This window comes from Neltuma alba, unplaced genomic scaffold (genome assembly GCF_004799145.2).
Source record: "Neltuma alba isolate B1F8T4 unplaced genomic scaffold, ASM479914v2 tig00003814_pilon, whole genome shotgun sequence".
Classification (NCBI taxonomy): domain Eukaryota; kingdom Viridiplantae; phylum Streptophyta; class Magnoliopsida; order Fabales; family Fabaceae; genus Neltuma; species Neltuma alba.
The window spans coordinates 32,140-53,690 of record NW_021633436.1 but is presented as its reverse complement, the minus strand read 5'-3'; the positions used below and the strand labels follow the sequence as shown (position 1 = coordinate 53,690).

At 33.1% G+C, this 21,551-nt stretch overlaps 4 protein-coding genes across 6 annotated transcripts; all 4 read right to left on the bottom strand.

Annotated features, from left to right (window-relative positions):
- Window positions 1-8: 8 nt before the first annotated feature.
- On the bottom strand, window positions 9-3,890 carry LOC114742581 (E3 ubiquitin-protein ligase CHFR; the record flags this gene model as incomplete). The annotated part of the gene is made up of 9 exons (XM_028930806.1): window positions 3,763-3,890; window positions 3,060-3,209; window positions 2,747-2,783; window positions 2,499-2,596; window positions 1,760-1,821; window positions 1,569-1,660; window positions 1,362-1,485; window positions 667-753; window positions 9-102 (listed from the first exon to the last, which is right to left on the bottom strand). Coding segments are annotated over exons 1-9 (811 nt in total), but the record flags the coding sequence as incomplete, so codon positions are not given.
- Window positions 3,891-6,831: 2,941 nt separating this feature from the next.
- On the bottom strand, window positions 6,832-7,658 carry LOC114742580 (uncharacterized). The gene is made up of 2 exons (XM_028930805.1): window positions 7,340-7,658; window positions 6,832-7,244 (listed from the first exon to the last, which is right to left on the bottom strand). Exons 1-2 carry the CDS (start codon window positions 7,656-7,658, stop codon window positions 6,832-6,834), a joined length of 732 nt encoding a protein of 243 aa, XP_028786638.1.
- Window positions 7,659-7,765: 107 nt separating this feature from the next.
- LOC114742576 (uncharacterized) lies at window positions 7,766-10,725 on the bottom strand. The gene is made up of 4 exons (XM_028930798.1): window positions 10,337-10,725; window positions 9,451-9,522; window positions 8,365-8,988; window positions 7,766-8,274 (listed from the first exon to the last, which is right to left on the bottom strand). Exons 1-4 carry the CDS (start codon window positions 10,344-10,346, stop codon window positions 7,766-7,768), a joined length of 1,215 nt encoding a protein of 404 aa, XP_028786631.1. The 5' UTR covers window positions 10,347-10,725.
- Window positions 10,726-16,625: 5,900 nt separating this feature from the next.
- LOC114742579 (uncharacterized) lies at window positions 16,626-21,174 on the bottom strand. 3 transcript variants are annotated; one of them, XM_028930802.1, is made up of 5 exons: window positions 20,966-21,174; window positions 19,936-20,364; window positions 19,465-19,512; window positions 19,193-19,265; window positions 16,626-16,926 (listed from the first exon to the last, which is right to left on the bottom strand). In XM_028930802.1, the coding sequence occupies exons 1-5, from the start codon at window positions 21,073-21,075 to the stop codon at window positions 16,711-16,713; spliced, it is 876 nt and encodes a 291-aa protein (XP_028786635.1). In that variant the 5' UTR covers window positions 21,076-21,174; the 3' UTR covers window positions 16,626-16,710. The 3 variants fall into 3 exon arrangements, with proteins under 3 accessions (XP_028786635.1, XP_028786636.1, XP_028786637.1); XM_028930803.1 differs by having other exon boundaries at window positions 19,465-19,509; XM_028930804.1 differs by having other exon boundaries at window positions 19,936-21,174.
- Between the last annotated feature and the right edge of the window lie 377 nt (window positions 21,175-21,551).

Below are 21,551 nucleotides of genomic sequence, written 5' to 3'. Positions count from 1 at the left end.
TATATTACCACACTGTGGGCATTGAAGGTTTGTGTCATCACTTTGATCATCCAATGGTGAGTAAGCCCTCTTTCGACGACGTTTATTTCGAGGTCCAATGACCTAACCAAATATGATTTCAAATTATTAATCATCAATGTAAGATCATGAAATCCAACTAAATTCATGGTGGCAAACAATGTTTCAAAACCGAAAGGGGTCTGATTGCTTTTAGCTTGAGCCTTAAGTCAGGGAAAGCCCCATTATCTGGCCAACACTTTCTTTTTTGCCAATGGCCAATAATAACATTACTTACAATTAAACGCCCTGCAAAAAAAGATTGCATGACATGGGCATGATATTATACAGTTAGACACAAGAACAGAAACTAAATATCAAGTTCATTCCTGTTTTAAAGACCAAGTACAGCTAGCCAAGCAATGCAAAAAACTAGAGATGGATGACAATTCTACATTATCAATCATCTTGTGTGCTAGGCAGGAATTAAAAATATTCATTTAACATGGCATGTCCAATGAGACAAATAAATGTTAATAGCATATTGCCTTTTCAAAAAGGCAGCATACTACTTCAACACATGATACCAGTCTCCTTGCCATGTAAGCTCAATCATAGTACTTAAGTTCAGGGTATACATTTAAAACAAAAGAAAGTAGATCATCTTACAAGATTTGATCGTATTGATGAATACGAATCTAACAGTGCAACTTCTTCATCTGAGCGTCTGAGGGAAGAATCAGCTCTTAGTATATCCTATCCAAAAGTGGGGAAAATGACAGAAAGACAGAAGAAAAGGAATAGATCAAAATAAGAGGACCAACACACTCTGATATAAAAAGACATAATTAAAATGAACAAGAGTTTCAGCAAAACAGCTGAATGTAGCATATGCCAGTACAGAGAGGAGAGTAGTCAAATTTTATCTATCATGCCCATCATATCATCTTAATGTCAACTTACTGATTAAAATCAGATCAGGTTTTATAAGAATGTGTTAGAACAAGAAACTATGCTCTAATACAAGTATATCAAATCTCAACCTAGGAGACAGTACAATGGCAGCATCACCTAAAAACTCAAGAATAGAGGTAAAGCCAGTATGGATTGATCAATATAGGATCAAGCTAGGTATCACAATAACTCACCTTCAAAAGCCAGTACAAATATCAACACCAACAATTAGATAACAGGGCATAAACCTAATTTTATGTGTCAAACGGTCTGAATCAAATTCCCCTCCCATCCACAATAACGCAATTACATCCCTATTTTGCAGATATTCATGTAGACAACCCGTACTTGCTTAACCATATCTGGTCTAGATAAGTTAGTTTCCATCAGATACTTCTGCATAAAATTACCTCTGCAATGTTTCGTAGAAAATGGTTTTTGCCAACAAATTGTACGACTGCTCTACAGTGAGGACAGAGTACAGTTGAATGTTTTTCTTGTGACCTTCTTAACCACTCTGAGAAGCAACCGTTGCTGAAATGCCAGATTGCAGTTCAAGCAGACGTCAGTGACATGAAAGGGGAGATCTCAAAAGATGAACAGGATAAGAAGCACACCAAAAATTATGTAGGCATGGAGCAACAGTGACTACATCATGCCATACGTTTAAGCAGATGCTGCATTTTACATTGTCAACATCCACATGTATCTGCAAAATCAAACATGGTCATTAACACTGCTCTGCCACAGATGGGAATGGTAATGAGGAAGCATTGAAAAAGAAGAAGCAGGGAAAAAAGTTATCAACCTTTAGCTGCCTTTGGCTGGTTTCTGCGCTAGACACGATATTAAATTTATAGCTGACAAACCCTAATAGCATTAAGAGGAGAGAAAAACTGATGTAATTAAAAACCAGTCAAGACATTTTAAAAAATGGCACCCAGAGACTGAATGGTTAAATTTAGAAACTCATCCAACTCTACGATAAACATAAACCAATTTCTTTTAGATCAAAAGAACCAAATAGTATAGGTAAACCCAAGTTTGGTATTTGATGGTGCCAATTACAATTTTTTCCTCATGTTAAAGAGTGATCACTATATAGATGTGTAATCAATTTTTTTCTTTTTTGCATGCAATTTAATTTAGGGTTAAGATCACAACAATTCATTAGCTAAATTTATGCTTCTGTACATTTAAAAGAGAATGTGATGGTCAATGACATGAATTTTTCACTTGATATACCAAAGAAACTCTTCATTAATTCACTATAGCTGCTAAAGGACATCAATTCAAAAGCTATTAAAAATGAAAGATCCATGTCACTCAATTTTGCAAAATCAATTTTTCAATGTTATAAGAGAAAAAGTATAACAAGTCAGTTGACCCCATTTGAAAACTTGATATACAACCTTGTTTAACGAGAATCAATAAATAGATTGTAGCCTTGTGCCAATGCTTCTCAATGAAACTAAACATGATTGATTCCAGGAAATAAGAAAAGGAATTGTTACACTAGCAAAGGTCTTAAAAAGAACAACTCGAACCTTCTCTATGAGGACCTGAAATAATTTCACTTCCATCCTTGATAAGAATGGAGTCTTCATTGCAAACCTCAGCCCCATCAACTAGTATAGTATTTTGACTACAGCAAGTTGAATCCAAAAATAAGGAAAGAATTAAAAAAAAAACAAAAGATGGAGGAAAACAATCATCACTTGAGAAGTTTTAGGCATTTGTACAACATAACATTTATCTGTTTCAAAGGCAGTTTTAAATGATATCTGTTTGTTACAATGTACAAACAAGGTAGGAACCCACATCCATTGCACCTTCAAGTTTCAAGCGTCATGGTTCCTTGGTCTTATCAATGACGCATTTTTCATAAGGACCGAAACTTGGTGCAATTTTTAAGGTGCATTCATTTTAATGTGTTTGATATCGTTTTTTCAATAGCACTATGACATGTCCAGGAACTCTTATGAAACAACCTAGTTAACAAACATCTAGGAAAGTGAGCTTAAGTTTTCCCCTTTCAGAAAATCACAGCAGGTATCAGGAGCAGGACTAACACACTACTTAACAGTATTTTGTAGTTGCATGAGTACCTATTGTTTTAACTGTGGCAGCAGAACATAAATCAGAGTTCCTTATTATTTTGCACCAATTTTGTTTATCACCAGAAGACGTCATCTCAGAACATATTATTTTCTCATCAGACCTTATCTCTACATCTGAATATCTTGAGTCTGATGGAACTGCAAAAGAGACAAGAGTTTGACCGCAATGAGCACCTTTAAAAAGTTTGAAACTTTGAAATAAATCAGTCCCTTTATTTGTTGATATAAAATAGGCAAAGCAAATATGCGTGGATGCTTGTAACTAGCATTTGATTCACGACCGGAAACATTCTCACAAACGCGCATCAAGTATAACAGTCAAATAAAACAGTCAGCCGCATCACTGGCCAAAAATTTATATCCGAGAAACATTCGGAACAAAGTGACAATAGACGACCACGTTTATAGTCTAAACTCCACAGTCTAGCGCTGAAGTATTGGACATTATGGGAATCACATCTAAGTTTAAAGCAGCTCTGAATAAGAAAATAGAATCTTTGCCGCTGTAGCCAATAAATGGAGAAAAAACATTCCTTTTCCAATCCCCCTCCGGTCCCTATAATTTGCAAAGGGTTTCAAAATAATCCGATTCAAGTAAGGGAGATAACCAATTTCGGGGTAGCATATCTGGCTCTGATTTTTACATGCATTGTGTAAACTACCCAAGAAGAAATTCAAATTGTATGCTTACCAAGTTTAGCCCAAATTTCATCTGAGGATTTTGCTACAGAGCATTCTGCCGGCTCCCCCATCAGCATTAGTTTCTTGATCAAAAAAGGCCTTTAGGGCCCAGCACTTCAGAGAGATGAAAGGGGTTTATGAAGACGACACGCTCTTCTAAAACGGTCGAAAGGCGTGCAAGGGAAGAAATTCCATCGCCCCATGGCAAGGCATCATCGCGTCAGCCTCCCCATCTTTTGCCCGGAAAATCATTTATTATTTGTATACTTAAATATTGGGGAAGCACGCAAGCATCCCTCAAATATGCAAATTTCAATTTAGATCCCAAGATGCCTAACGGAATTTCCAAGGGTTAATTTGAGATTAAATAATAAGGAAAAATTACCTAGATGCTCTAAATTTGAAAAAATACAGTGAAAACAATAGTTTAACACTAACTTTACCTTATCAAATGACGACAAGAATTAAAATAGTGATAATTAATTTAGATATTATTAATATTCATCAACCTAATTGCATGATTTTCGTTGATGACATAGTTCTTATGACAGAATAAAAAAAAAAGATTAGCTTTAGTTTAGAGTTATGGAGAAGGATTTTGGAGTCAAAAGATTTTTGTTTGAGCAAGTATAAAACATAATATATGTTTTGTAATTTTGGGAGAGATAAGGTAATGGTGATTTGAAAGTGAAGATGAGGAATCAAATTATTCTTTAAGTATCAAAGTTTAAATACCTATGATCCATTGCGCATGAGGATGGTGAAATTGATGGAAACGTTTCTTATAGAACACAAGATGGCTAGTTAAAGTGAAGAAAGGCTACCGGAGTTATTTGTGATAAAAAGGTACCTGAAAAATTTAAGGGAAAATTTTATCAAACTACTATAAAACCAGTTATGTTGTACGGTAGTAAATATTAGGCAATAAAGAGAAAACAAGAGCACAAAATTGGGGTAGCAGAAATGAGGATGTTGAGATGGATATATGGTCATACAATAACAAATAAGGTTTGAAATGAAAATATTAAAGTAAAAGTCAGCATGGCGCCTATCCAAGAGAAAATTGTTGAATATCACTTAAGGTAGTTGGGACATGTACAAAGAAGGCATTTGGAGGCCCCGATGAGGAGGGTAAATCAGACAATATGGAGTCCCATAAAAAGAGACAGAGAAAAATCGAAAAGAACACTCAATAAAGTTATTGACCGAGACCTCCTGGTCAACAACATATCTAAGGATTGGATTGTTGATAGAGCACAATAGCGTCGTGTGATTTATGTAGCCAACCCCACCTAATGGGATAAGACTTTGTTGTTGTTGTATTAATATTCATCAACTTATTTTCCCTTGTCAATATAGAAGTGTTAAATGAAATTAAGAAAATTTATGTTTTTATTTTTCTTATATGAACCTATGGTAATTTCTCTTTCTTTTTTTTTTTTTAACAATTCTGTTAGGGTATGAATTCATGGGAGGAAAATTTTCATGAAAGACCTATTTGTACTAATATTTTGAAAAACAGTCAGAGGCTCCTAATTAAAAAATTAATTTCGTAACTGTAAAAATACTTAAAGTATTAATCTTTCGATATAGATGTGACTCTTCTTCAATTGTGTGCGCTATATCTTCAGCTGTGTAAAAACGTCTTACGTTTTACGCACAACTGAAAATATATTATATACAGCTAAAAAGTTCCATCTACGAAAGAAAAATTACAGCTAGATCTTTAAACAAATTTTAGGTACCTATGCACAATTAATTTTTAAATTAAAGACTTTCGACTAATTTTTCTTAATTTATTTTTATTATAAATGACCATGAAATTATAATCGCAATTTTTTTAAATGATCAACAAATGGTTGGAAAATTTCTAGTTTCAAAGAAAAATGTCTCAAACTAATTGATGAGGACTTGAGTCCAAAAAAAAAAAAAACTAATTGATGAGGACAGAAAAGAAAGGATTTTAAGAAAAAAATTTTATGAAGGTATAATGGGTAGTTGACACCCGCTTAGCCCTTCAAAAGAATAGTAATAATTTTCACTCGTTGTCCTTTATAATAAATAAATGCTAGCTTGATTTGAAATTTTAGTGGAGAAATTGCAAATAAAGACCCCAATATGTAAAATTGTGATTTGGGACCTTAATTTAGAAAATAGCAAGTAAGGGCCCGGTTTTATTTTTGCAAATATGAAATCGTGGTGAAACGTCTGAAATATTTCTCAGCCAAATGACAAATTAATTATAGAAAATGACAAGTTTACTTTAGCGAATAACAATTTCAGTAGACCAAATCACAACTCGCTTGGAAGTATACTAAATGACAAGTTGATTATAAAAAATGACAAGTTCATTTTAGTAAATAACAACTTCAGTAGACCAAATCACAATTTGACTGAAAAGTGTTTCAAACATTTCACCCACATTTCATATTTATAAAAATAGGACCCGGTCTTTAATTGCTATTTTTCAAGTTTAGGATTCCAAATCACAATTTTACATATTAAAGTCTTTATTTGTAATTTCCATTTAAATCTTTTTATCTTTTTTAATAAACGAAAAACGTTTTTTAAAATTAAAGGTGAGTTTGAACATAAAACCGAAAAAAACAGAGAAATAGTCGCAACACGTCCGACAGAGAGAGAGAGAGAGAGAGGTTGGTTTGCTTTTGAGGAGGACCAAACTCTTTAAGCTCCTTTGGCCAAAAAAAAAAACTCTTTTAAGTTCCCAAAAAGCAACAACACAGTAAAATCAGAGCGCACACAACACATTCGGTCCAACTTCGTCCACTTCAGAACCCTCGGCATGCTTCCAAATAAGAAGCAACATGTATTGAAATTGATAGTGAAATTTAGCATACATTGACTCAGTTATTCACACAGACTTGAATTTTGTTGTTAACTCTCCATCAGACGAAACAGTAACCAATCCCCAGAAATACCTTTCCCAAATGCTGCCAAAATGATACTTGACAACCCTACACAACATGACAATCTAATAATGCATTTGAATCTCCAATCTCCAATCTCCAATTTACAAAAACAAAAACAAACATAAAAAATCAGCCTTTCTAGCATCATATCAAGGCCCAAAAGCTCCAGAAGACTCTGCAGCATCCTCTAGTCTCAATGTTATGGCCGCTTCTTCAATCATTTTACCTCTATCTGACGATCCTTCCACAGTTCTATTCAACCTCTTCAGCCATATATCATAATCAACTGGGTATGGCGTCCCACAAAGGCTATCCACATAATCAGCAAATGCCTTCAAAATTGCAGAAACCTGCCCAAGATATTGCTGTATTGTTCGCTTCGCCCAGCTTCTTTCCCTCCATTGTAGAGCAGATTCTATGGAGTCTTGTTGCTGCATCGTCCCTCCACAAATGAAATAGAGGACATAGACAATGCTTTCTGCATCAGATGAGGGACACAGCTTCCCATGTTGAAGAGCATGGGATGATGAGAATTGCAAGTTTATGGCAGGGCTGTCCCTGTCTTCCAACACAGCTCGACCCAAGATATGGGGACATATCGACTTTTGAAACCATGTTGTTCAGCAACTTGTATTATATTTTCTGGACAAATGTCACCATGCTGGACATTAGCCATGGCTGCGCTTCTTAGAGCAGCTAAGCAGTCCCGGCAGCAGCGAATTGCTTCATCAGCTGAGAACTGACCTTCATAAGCAATTACAGATGAAAGTGGCATCCCTACCGGAGACGTAACAAGTATGGGGGTCCCACACCATGGGTGATCGCACCTTCCTCCAGGACTCTCCTTCTTGCAGGGACCAGAATGTAAAATCAGACCAGAGGCTATGATTTCCGGCAGATATTTGCTTCTGATTCCTTGATTCCTCAAAATATTTAAGACTTTTGTTTGACGTTGTACTTGGTACCAGAGACTCATGTCCTCCCAAGAAGGCTCAAGTCTAGAGGGATGGGCGCCCACATATAAAGTCAATAACTCTGAGGGATGATCAAGAGAGACAGCACTATATAGAAAATAGTTCCCTCCTACAACAGACTCCTGAATCTGGAAACTTCTCTGACCTTGTTGTGGATCTTCCAAGAGCAATACTCGCCCTGCTTAAGCTTCAGGCGTGATGTTTGCTTCCTAAGAAAGAAATCATTCTCGTCGAGTTCAACAATCTCTCCAGCTTCATAGTTAGCTGATCCTTGGTAAGGAATCAGTGCATTTTCACTCTCAATAATACAGCACTCGGTTCTGCGCTTTTGAAGGCGAAGGCCATGATCTGAGATTAGTGAAGCTACTGACTTTCTTGGCGGCCCCCTCCATTGAGCAATAGAATAGAAAGTTGCCAAGAGTACCTGCAAGGTTCCCATATCCCCCCAGTTTGCATTTCCTAGTCGGTTCCATATTGATTCTGCTGGGGTGACACCAACATCAGCACAGGTTTTGATCCATTCAGCCACAGATTGGTACGGATTGCTGGAGTTTAATAAATCAAGTTTGCCAAGGTCACCACTCAACCTCACGACCCCTCCATGCTTGGAATCTACAACTAGAAGGAAGACAGAATCACTATTGACAGAGTTAATCTTGCTCAAACTACGATTAACAAGAACATGGAAACCATAAAATAGAGCTTCACATATAGTGCGAGAAGAAATTCTCAGCCCATTTTCTGATATTACTTCAGGCCTAAACAATGCAAATGACACCACTTGATCCCATCTAGCTTTCAAATCACACCCAGTTTTTGCCATCAGAGCTAAGCCACGCAGTTCCTTAAGCCTTCCCCTTGATATTGCCTTTTCAACACTGTAGAACTTGGAACCAGGATGAGAGGTACAAGACACAAAAAGTGGCAGAGGCCCGCTTTTATGCCAAAATGTACGCCAGAGGCCAATGATAGTGGCGTGAAGGAAGTCTTCAACTGCTAGATACTGATCTTCAATGAGATGATCTTCAATAAGATCATCAGAAACTTCAGAGGAGTTTGGCATTCGTACCAGTTGTTGGAATGAAACCCCCTCCAATGCCAAATCAAGCTTACGCAACTCACTGGTTGTGAAGGGAGAACTGAAATATTGCTTCCTTTCCTCTGAGTTAGCATGTAGATTCTCCAAAACCCAATCCTCGAGATTTTGTGTGAAAATATCCAGGTCAAGAAGTTTTCTTCCACAGTCCTTGAGCCCTCTGTATACTCTTCTGGAAATAGGAACAAACTTGCTAGTTCCTGAAGTTGCAGAGACACTATGAGCAGCTGAGATAACTGCAACATGGAAAACCATTTCACTACTCATCAATAATAGGAATTGTAGCTATTCGTTAGAACGCAAAAAAAAATAGTCCTAGGATGGCTTGAATGGTGCAGCTGTTACATTCCGTAAAAATACTGAGATAATGAAGCATGATGCACAAGTTTACAAACTGAACAAGGAGAACTTGTGGATGTGCATTGACTAGTACAAGCTTGTTTAGCAGCAAAACTTCTTTCCACCGACAATTATCAAGACTCTTAAGCAATATGATTTATTACTTATTAGAATTTGGAACAATTAAAGCAACAATATTCGCCTGTCAATTTTCTCATACAATAACGGATCACTTTCTAATTTTTCATAAGAGAATCCAAAAATGAATACGCTGCAACTTGCATAAGTAGACACAGAGAATATCCTAAACTATATACAGGGGAAATAATCTAAGCAAGAAAAGAGTTATTGATGCAAACCAGAACTAGACTTCCTGAAACTTCCATCCAAGCTTTTTCCAGGAGATAAGTCCAAATCATTTTGCGGATAACCTGATGAACAGAATCAATAATGTTATGCACCATATAAATCTAATTAACAGTTGTACAATTATATCTTAATCAAATGAAGTACTCCGAATTCCTTGAAAGTGAGAAAATCTGTATCTTGAAAAATATGGTATTTCTCAATGCATGCACAGTCTGGAGAATAGACAGCACAGAAGGAACTTATGCAACAAAGAGCATCAGATTTTAATACAGGCCACGTCTGAACCATCTAAAACCTTCACTATGAAGCAAATCAAAATGCTGTATACCGATGTTGTAGTTGAAGTAATAATAAGAAACAATACTTTATCATAAACCAGGATGGTTAAATAGATTTCGTCCTCCGGCAAAACTAATGACAACATCAAAGGATTTTAGGGGACAACTTCATAGGCTTAATCATCATTGACCATTTTGTCCAAGCTTGCGATTTGGACAGAGTTGTAAAACGCTACATCATCAAGAGGCTGAATATATGTAGACTTACAGAAGAACAATAAAATGTATCATCCATGTATTTAAGAGAATTGAAATACATCACAAAAATCATCAGAATTAATGTGCTTAATCCGATCTCATTGCGGAGAGCCCGAAAAATGAAAAGAAGAGGAATATACAGCTACATTGATTGGGGCAAAATGTCTAGTTATTACCCGATTCCCAACTTCCCATAGAATAGTTTATCCAAATGGAATCCCATTTAGGAAAGGACAGACAACCAAAAAACGCCATAATTTTAATATAATGCTAATCACCATTCCCAAAAAACCATTAAATAATTCCCACAAACAAATGAACAGGTCAAAAGTGAATCCACCTAATTGCATTGCGACCAGCGAAAGGATGCTGAACGAAACCCAGAAAAGCTGAAAACTTGGTAGGATTTGATTGAAAGATCTCCCAAGTCCCAAAACAACGAAACCCACATTCTTTAACCCATGCGTGGCAATGGGTATGGAAGATGACAATGACCAGCATTGAAAGCAGAAGCAGAAGGAAAATGGGGAACTTGTGCGGAAGGGGACGTGAGGAAAGCGGGAGATCTTAAGACACTGGTGAAGAGAAACGAGGAGGGCATCTTTTTGTCCGGGCGATTCTGGAAAATGGGAAAGAAAATAGGCTACTACTGAGTGTGATTCAGATGAAACATGAAACGGTATGGAACAGGAAGAGAATGAGAGAAGAGGAATGAAAGGAGAGGAATGATTTTGTAGAAGAGTGAGTGTGAAGAGAAGCAAGCAAAAGCGAAGCAGCAACGACAAGATGCGAAGCTCTAAAAAAAGCTGGGGGAAAACCCAATGACCTTGTCTGACCCCATGGCAATAGGCCTTATGGCAGTTGGCCCCATTGAAATTGATGTATCAGAATTTCTGTCCCCACGCGCTGATCTTCTAGCGCCTCGCTCCCTCGCCTGTTCCCTCAAGACTTTACAAAATTAAATAAATAAATAAATAAAAATGTTAATGGAATTGTTAATCTTTAAATTTGTTTTTATTTTTATTTTGATCCCTCGGATTTTAAATTTTAAATCATAGATTTTTATTTCTCAAGTTTATTTTTAATTAAAATATTAATCTCTATAATTCAATAAAAACTTAAATTATTTTATCACTTGAAAAACTAAAACCTATTATTTAAAATTTAAGAAACTAAATATCATATTAACTCATATATAAATCATATTACCCTCATACTTATTATAAGTAACTTATGACACATACTTATTTATATATCAAGAAATGTATTAAATTGATAATTTTTTTCAATTTTACCCCAATCAAAATTTTTTCCTTCCTTTATATTTACAAATCATTCTCACCTCTCTTTTCTTTTTTTTTTTCCTTAACAAAAATAAATAAAGATAAAATTAGAAAACGACCTTATCAATGACTAATATTTAGAATCAAACACTTTATATACAAGTGACTTATCATTAAAAAAAAAAGAGTGGCATTCCTCTAGTAATATAAGTTAATTTATTAAACTGTTAGGATAAATATATTATTTTATTGTATAGATTGTAATTTTTTAAGTGTATGTTAAATAGAAATAAAATTATTAAATTTTAAGACAATTAATAAGATTTGAGGTTTTTCTTAATTCTGATAAAACATGTTGAAAGTAACTCATAAATATAATTAAAAAATATATTATACTCATTTAAATTAATGAATAATACTATTTATAATTAGCATCGCTTATTAAAACTTGTATATAATGTGGTATATGGATCGATTGATCAGAGGTGAGGCACCTTCAGCTCCGCAAGTTTTGTTTGGTTCAATGGGAGGGAGGGGGTGAAGGTGAGTGAAGGTAAGAGGAGGTTATGACTGTTGTTTGGTTAGAGGGGAAAAGAGAGGAGAAAATGTTTCTTGTTTGGTTGAGGAAGGGGGAGGAGAACTAATTATAAATTGACAAATATGTACTTATTTTTTATTATTTATTTCTATATTTATATCAAAATTATTATTTTGTAATTTATGAATACAAAAAAAACAAAGTTATCTCATGTGTATAAAATATTTACATATCTCTAAAAATATACATATCATAAAAAATATTATATCATCATTATTAAATATCATTTAAAAGGGTTTTTACTAAAAAAAACTTGAAATTTAAAAATAATAGATGCTGAAAGAGTTAAAAAAAGTTTTTATTGAAAAGAATAAACTTTAAATATTTAAAAACTAATATGAATAATTCAGTTAAGGTGAGATATAGCATTTCACTCTTTTTCAAAAATTCCCATATTTGGAAAGGAGTAGAAGGAGAGGAGATGAGCACTAAACAAAATTTTTATCCTCCCCTTCCCTCCATTTTTTCAAACCAAACACAATTTCTCATCTTCTCCCCTCCCTTCCTTTCAAAACCTTCCAACTAGACAATGCATAAGAAATGACAGCAATATTAATAACTAGTAGATAATATTAATATGATTTTTATAAATTGTATTTGATAATAATACCAAAATGTAAAAAGTAGATATTTTTCTATAAAAAAGAGAGTTCATATGTTCAATAATACAAAAATATTTTAACATATATAAGTCGAATTCTAAAAGTGAACATTTCTGCTTTGTTGGTTTCTTCTCTTCATAACTCATAAAGAATCTTATTGTTTCAGAGAAATATGTATTTATCAATAAAAGTTAGAGCTGATTCCAAATCATAACGTGGCGAACTAAAATTTAAATTCTCTTTAAAAGAAATACTCATATTTAGTGCTTCAAATGAGATTGTGTGGAAAAAGAAAAAGAGGAGTATGTATTTACAGAAATAGTTTTTGTAGTTTTCAATTTCAGGTACAGTGCCTTTTCTGATTCTTTTTATAAAGAAAATATTTTATAACATATTTGTAGTCTTTGACGTGAGAAACTTGACAAAATTTAACAATCTCTCTCAAATTGTTTTCCCCCGTCATATGGAAAAGGGTTGTTGTGGTCCACGCAGGCCCAAAGAGCGTGGGAGTGGGTTGAATAATTTAGTTTGGTGTTATCGGTTACGCTTTTGCCTGAATTTTATGTTGACCGAATTAGTTGGCCTGTGAATGAAAGTTAAAAACTTTATATGCCAGCAAAAAAAATTAAAAAATAGTGTTTAAATTAAAAAAAGTAGTAATATAAACTTTGAAACAAAATTACAGCTAAGTCTTGAATTAATAATTTTCAATTTTATAGATATTTAAAAATGGTAAACAAATTAGGAAAATTTCAAGAAAATATCTCTTAAAATTTTAAAATTTCAAATCAAGAATGGAGAAGAAAATGCGTTGTCATTTGCTTTTTAAATATTATTAATTATTATTAAAATATAATAAATAAGACTAATTTAAAATTTTAAAATTTAAAGATATTTTTTTGAAAATTCTTTCAACAAATTACAACATTTAGGAGCACCAAGAAAAACAGTTTTCGGTTTAGATATGTTAATGGGGCCCATGGGCTGTCCGGTGCTGGATCAGGTCCGTAACGATGTTTCAGGAAAATCTAAACACTCAAAATCACAAAAGTGGACTACAAAATCCTGCTAAACACCTCCTTTTTGTCCTTTTGTTTTTGAGTAAAATAAATTTATAATGAAAATAATTTATGCGTAGATGCACTTTGTCATAGAGTCTTAAATAAGAAACATAATTATTAAAAGTTTTAATGACGAAAAAACAGCCTACAATAACAAATTATAGGATAAAAAATAACAATTACTCACTTATCATTAAGATTGATTAGTAATTATTTTTTCTTAAAACGTCATTATAATTCTCTCTTCTCATTTTAAGTTGGGATTATATTTTCTAAAGTGGATGGAATCACTTTTATTCGATACATAACCTTTTTTTCAGTTTTAATTACGAACCAAGTCATAAGACTTTTTGTTTATTATACATAGGAAGCTCTTATTTAACGTTCGCAAATTTAATTATTATACATTTATACTTTTTAGGAAAAATTACCAAAAAATACCTATTGGTTTTTAAAATCCAAAATCAGAAATTAATACAAAAATGTGTTGTCATGTACTTTTTAAGTGTCAGTCAATTATTATTAAAGTACAATAAACAATATTGTTTTGGAATTTTAAAATTCAAGAGGTTTTGTTTTTTTGAAATCTTCCCTACTTTTTATCAAATTTTCTTCGATTACTCCTAAATGCAGTTATATTACAAAAAAAAATAAAATGCTTATATTTATTATATATTGATCATGATGGTTTAAAAAGTATTTATAATTTTTCATTTTATGTCTTTTTTATTTGTAAAAGCATCCTCTTAGTTTTTGAACTATTTTATTACTTTGCTAAAAAATCATCTTTAGATATTATTTTGTCGTAGCAAAGTATTTATAACTAAATTAGAAATTTTCATATACTATGCAAATAAATCAAATTTTATTGGCAAATAGTTACTGATAATATTTATCAAAGGACCCTTCATCTCCTGTGAGAATCTTATTCATGGCATCTGGAGGACAAAAGCCCTGAACTATTTCATTATATGCAGCGCTGTGGTTGATTTTATCAAACATTTTTCTTGTATTACTAGATACTGATGCATCTAGTCGACTAGTCGTGCTCGCAAGTCAATGTCAACCCAACTTAATACGATATGTTTGAAATAGTTTATAAATAATTTTTTATTTATAATTTATAAAATATGAGATAAATATGTAAAAAAAATTTATCATAACTTACATAAAATGTGTTTATAAGTAATTTTTAAAGCTATGTCAAACAAGCTCATACATGTGATATTTGAGTCATTGTTACTTATTTGAATTTGAATTAGTGTTTTGTACTATGTGGCGAATAATTTCAGAAAGGAGTGATTCCGATACCATTAATGCAATTTGCACCACAAGTTAATCAGATATTTAGAATTGTATGTAGTACCATATGTCTAAATATTCAAAGATTTAATTATATGGGGCTATGGAAGTTATAAGATTTTTAGGTTTCTGTTTAACTTGATATTTAAAACATTTGCAAAAGTGAAAAATTATAATAATAACGAGAGAGTGTGTGTTTGTGAAAATTGGAAATTTTTTAATTTAATATTTCAGATTTTCATTTGAAATTATTTCATTAGTACTCTGTGAGTCGATTGATGTGGCCGCCTAAGAAGACTGCTTTAGGTTCTACTGTTATTATATTAGGAGTATATATTTTAGTTATAAATATAAATCTAGTTTATAGTGTAAATTGCATTACAATTATATCTTATATTTAAAATTAGATGTAGCGTATAATAAATAATAGATAGATTTTATGCCATATAAATAGTAAATTTCATTATTTTGATGAGTAATGATAAATATAATTTTAAAAATCAGTGATTGTAACTTTTTGTTTGAAAAATACTTAACAAATTAAATATTTAATGCCTATTCTTTTCAGAATGAAGCTATGAATTATACTAAGACTCGTATGGATTTAATTTTAAATATCAAATCTCTTTTTATATTAGCCTGGTACATTATGCACAAAGTTTGTTTAATCCTATATATCAAAAAGCCCTGATCCCACTTCTTACACTCGAAAAGCATCTCCATATTCTTCACCCCAAAAAAAAAAAGCATCTATATATATTTTTTTAACAGAAAAAAAATACGCAAAGGTAAATAATGCATATAAATCATAAAAGCCGCTTAGGGACCTAGCTAGAAAATAATGCATATAAATCATATGTAAAAAAAAAATACACAAAGGTAAATTTGATATTACATTAAATAAACTATAAATAATATTTCTAAATAAAAGAAGTGGATGAGATAAGATATCAAATTGATAATGTGATCTTAGCAAAAATTACAACAAAAAAAAAAACAGTTTGACGCATTCTTTTCCTATTTTACACTTTCAAGAAAAGAAAGACTGATTTATAAATTGAATCTTTTATAATCATTTTATAATATATACTACCTCTGGTCCTAATTATAAGACCCAGTTGACAATTTGAGGAGATTAAGGAAAGAAGTTAGGTTAGTTATTTGTAATAAATAGATATTATTTTTTCTAAAATATCCTTATTAATTAACTATATTGGCTAAGACTACAATTATAAGAAGGACTATCTTGGAAAAAAATACATAAATATGAGAGACAAAGTAGATTGGGGTCTTATATTTAGAACCAAAATAAAAGTCAAATAGAGTCTTATATTAAGGACCGAAGCTAGTACTATGCAAGAGGTGCTTTGTTATATACACGTGGTTAGAAAGCAACAAGAGCAACATGAAACTATTTTGCAATATGTGAGAGACCAAACTAATTAAAATTTGCAACTTCTACTCATGACACTAGTTTAAAGAGGGTGACAATTCAACAAAGTTGACTTAATCAGCAAATGTTGGAATTAGTTGCAAGACACTTTATTTACAATATCATTAAGGGTTAAATTGTCAGCATCAATATCACCAGAACCCGGACCCAAATTGACTCATCGTGGCTAATTAATAATCATCACGAATACAAAAGTAACAAATAAAAAAGAGTATGACAAACGACAAAAGTTTAGCTAAAATAAGTAACATAATAATAAGAATAAAGGATGCTATACGCTAAAAAGCATATATATAGTCGAGAGGGCACTGCTTTTACATTATATGGAGATAAAGAAATATCTAAAGCATACGTAGTTCGATTAATAAAATAGATTGGTGAGAGAGACAAAATTATAATTAGGCCTAGTAATTAACTACAAATGATTTGAGTTATTTGAAATAATATATTTTTGATAAAGTAATGGCATTAAATTTGGGGCAGACATGCCACATGATGAATCTGCTAGTGATGATGATATAGATGATGCTGCGTTTAAAGAGTCAACAAGTGCAGGAATCCAAATGGCATCCCTCACCACCTTCAAGCTTTGAACATTCAACAATCTCTGTCCCATGCATAAAATCTCAACCTGCAGTACCAGATATATAATTAATATATATATATATATAACCTCTGAATATATACAAACAGAGAATATGATCTTAAATATAAGATTCGGTTGACTAATTGAGAAATTTTTTTAAAATTACTAAATTACTTGATTATAACAAATATTTACGTGTATCATTATATTACATATCAATAATAACAGTGGCAAATTAGTTTGGAAAAGAAACAATAAATATGAATATTTTAAGGTAATTTATTAATAGCCTTCTTAATCTTTCCAAATAAGTCAACTGGATGTTATAGTAAACACGAGGGGCAGTATATACAATCATGTTTGCTAAGTTTGCAGGACTGCTTATAATGGAGAGAAATGACTTTCTAGGCAAGAGAATATATGAAAGTTACAAGCATTATATTATATAATTGTCAGGCTAGCTCTGATGAAGACTTACATTAACCGGAGCAAATGTGAGAGAGAACAAGAATATACTCAGAGTATGAAACTAATCTAGGTTATGATGTAAAAACTTGAATCATCTCTAAAATGTTCCTGAAGATCTCAGCATCCAGCCTTGTTATTATTTTAACATCATGTCATTAAGATAACGGAAAAGTCTGTATATACATATAATTACATGTCATTGAGGATGTATGTCCAAAACCATCATCAAATACTCACACAAAATCATGTGGCCTAACCCACGGTATAATTCTCCCAATCCGAATCCCGATCGCCTCAAAAGTAAATAATTATAAAAAAGAACTGGGAGTGAAGAGAAGAAGATCAAACATTTAATGATACCAGTAATTGGGAAAAATCAAATATATGGCATTCTTGTAAAGGACCCAACAATCACATCATAGTTTCTTCACACACACACACACACATATATACCCATGCATTAATCGAGAGAGAGAGAGAGAGAGAGAGAGAGAGAGAACATCTGGTTAACCTAATTAATAAAATCATCAGAATCTCAGATAAAACGGGCAGATCATAAAGGTATCCGAAAAAAGCATATCAAGTCGACAACGTTGGAAGAGTTCTAAAGCCTTCTAAATAGATTTGTTGATACATCATTCAATGAAGCAATATTTGACGGAGTCAAGGGTAATTAATGTATCAAAATAATTATGTCCAGAAACCATTACGTACACATGCAATGCATATGTACTTAGTTATAATCTTACGTTAGGAGCATCATATATTTGGTTGCATTATACCTAACTATCCCCTTTTGTAGTCTTATGTCAAAATTTTCATGCGATTCCTCTGACATTTTGACATATGTTTGGGAAGAAAATCCAGATCCAATTATATTGATGTTTGTATAAGATTAATTCACTTCCTGCATAAAATACTGAGATTTATTCTTATAGTGTGATGGTAAATTAATCGTGCTCATATTAAATTTTAATTTTCGATTTGATAATGGATCGGACGATTGTGAAAGTTATTTGAAAGGAACACTTTTTTTTGTTTTAACTGAAGTCTGATTAATTTCATTCACCGAACATCAATAATTATAATTGGAAATGAGTCAATGTGTTTTAGCCAAAACATATTTGAAAAGGCCAGGGCAACCTGCTCTTTGTGTTGTGTACATTCATAATTTCTTAAAATAAAGTAAACAATTAGTCCAGAAAATTAATTAAAACTACGGACTTTTAACTTAACAAGATATATAGTAAATTTTTTCACCATCAGATCTTTTAAATATTACAAATTAAAAGCTTCACAGGATGTTAAAGTTCAGCAAAGCTTTCTTACAATTTTTCTCCAATTATAGTTCTTCCTGTAAACTTTATAAAATGCAGGACAATATTTTTTATTATTTACTTTGGAAAATTCTTTAATAGAATAATTAAAGAATCAAACACTTGGCTTGATGCAAAAGAAGATGATGATGGAAACTTGTTGACAGTTAGTTCATCATTAATGGGCTACCTTTCAGAACTAGAGTACCCTCTAAAATCGTAAACCCTAAAACACTTTGTAGCTAGGGCTTTCGTCTCTCTGTCAAATGCATGGCAGTTGCAGAAGATATATAGATATATATATATATATCATTCACATAACATGACCCACGTAATGAGAACTTGTCATTTCATTCTGATCTCCTAATGCATGCATGCTTTTGATATAATTATTAATTATTGCTAATACTTTTTCCTTTCAGAAAATGCTCATCGATTCAATCAATTTCAGAAACCAAACAAGACACAGAAAGAGATCATATCATCAGGTTGCAGTATGAAGGAGAAAAAGTGTACTAAATCCTTACCTCATTTTCGTTGAAGAGACCAAGTTTTGTAACCAGATACTTCTTAACCATGAAGATCGTCATGTTTTCGTTCCTTTTCCCAGATAAAAAAGGACAAAAGGAAAAAAAACATTGATAAGAAAGTTAGAAGGGGAAAAAAAGAGGGCCATGGCAGAAAAGGCAAAGAAAAAGCTAGAGCCAGCTTTTTCACTCATTTCAATAAACATCATCATTAAGAAAGTGGAAAAATATAGTGTATGATCAGGGCATGCATGCTAACTTGCACCACTTACTTCACTCTAATGTACGCCTTTGGCACCTGAGGTAAAGCTTCTCCTCTTCTGCCATTTATCCAAACCAAATTAAAAACATCATTAGTTACACCCCCTCACAGAGACAAAAAGAAAAAACAGCCGACAGTACAGATATAACTACATATACTGACAAGAAACTGAAGAACTAAAACGTGATATCGAAAACTCAGGTTGCTTTGTTATGTGTTGTGTGGCTTGTAATGATGAACACCCACAAGAGAACAGAACTCTGGTTATGATTATCGCAGCAAGTATGAAGCAATGATTATTAAACCCAAACGCAAGTAAAGTTGATTTTAAGTTTTTACCATATAAAAAACCTTTTCTTTTAGATCATTAATTGTTCTGGGGGGTAAAAAACTAGAAACTGTTACACTTATTTAGTGTTATAATACTATGCTTGAAAGTTGAGTGCGTTAATGATGAAGAGATGGGAAAAATTTTGCTTACTGGTTGGTAGAAGAGTGTAGCGTAAACCACAAACCAGAGTGGTGGGGATTTGTGTGGGAGAAATGATGAGAATTATGAGCTGGTGGACTGGGTTTATACCAATCCTGAGGATCCATTTGCCATGATGGTAACCTCCCAATAAATCTTCTCGCTACTTCCTCCACACCTGCCATTTCTGAACTTTCCTGCTCCATGTTGGGCCATAATTTTAACCCTAACCCTAACCCTAGTGAGCCAGATCTTGGAACTACCGGGTTTGATTCACCATTATTATTACCCACTCTTTTCCTGCATAAGGTTGTAGCAGATCCTGACCCCAATTTCAGCTGCAGCAAGTCGTCGTCTTCTTCATCTTCTTCGTTATCATCATCGTCTTCTTCTGCTTCTTCTTCTTCTTCATCAATCTCTTGTATTGCACCTTTTGGTCCTCTTTCTTCATCGATGTATTTGAGGAATTGGTTGTGGTTGATAGAGCGAGAAGAAGAGGCCATGAGTTGTGTATGTATATTATAAGCTAAGGCAACTATATCTTTTTCAAGTAATGCGTTTGATACAAGAGAAGTGAGGTAGGGTTCGGTTTGGCTCTTTTAAGGAAGAGTATGCTTTTTCCTAACACATACCCATCGTCATCAGAGGGGGAAAAATAAAACAAACAAATAATTCTTTTCTTTTCCTTTTTCCTGAGAAAGAAAGATATGTAACGTACCCTCAAGGCCTCAATAAAATAAAACGAAGAAGAAAATAGAAAAAAAGGTTTCTACTAAGCTTTTACGGGATCAAAATCGGAACGAAGAAGAAGATGGATATTGAGAGAGGGAGGGATGGAGAGAGAGACAGAGACACAGACACAGACAGAGAGAGAAAGGGCAGTTTCGCTCTTTTCCGAGGAACAACATGATGGTCTGGATTACATCTGAACAGTCTCGAGAACTAGGAACGTGGGAGGTTTGTTTCTTTCTAGTTTGTAGAGCCAGGACACACGCAAAGGAGGAACAAGGAGGGAATGGAGGAGAGAGAGAGGTGTTTGTACCTGATGATGAGTTTGAATTGAAAGGAAGAAGAAGATGAGGAAGGAAGGAAAGAGGAAAGCGTGATTGGGGCTGCTACTTCTGTGAACGTACGAATCGGTTTCATCTGCATCGTTCTTCGCGAAAACCCACTGCTCCTCGTCCTGTGTTCCTCTGTTCATCCTCTTTGTCCCTTGAAACATAATAAACCAAACACCCAATAAACTTAGCTTCAAGTTCAACAAATGCCTCCCTGCCCCATCCGTCATAATAAAGTTTTCAAAGCAAAGTTCCGTTTTTTAAGTGTGAACCAGATCGATCCATGTGGAATCATTTTTATAATTCAAATTGTTCTTCATTTTTAAAAGCACAACGTGCTTTTTAAAAATTTTAAAGACTCTTAATAATATTATTTTCTGGTGATGTTGCGCTAATATCTTTTTTCAGAAAGCTCTCTCTATTTTAATGATCGTTGCACATTTTTCTATCTAATATGGAATTATAAATTACTATACTGTAACATTTTTCAAGCATGCACTACGTTATAACTCAGTAAGTTTACTGAGGGGATGCACTCTCTTGTAATTATGTAAGTTATTGTAGATATCG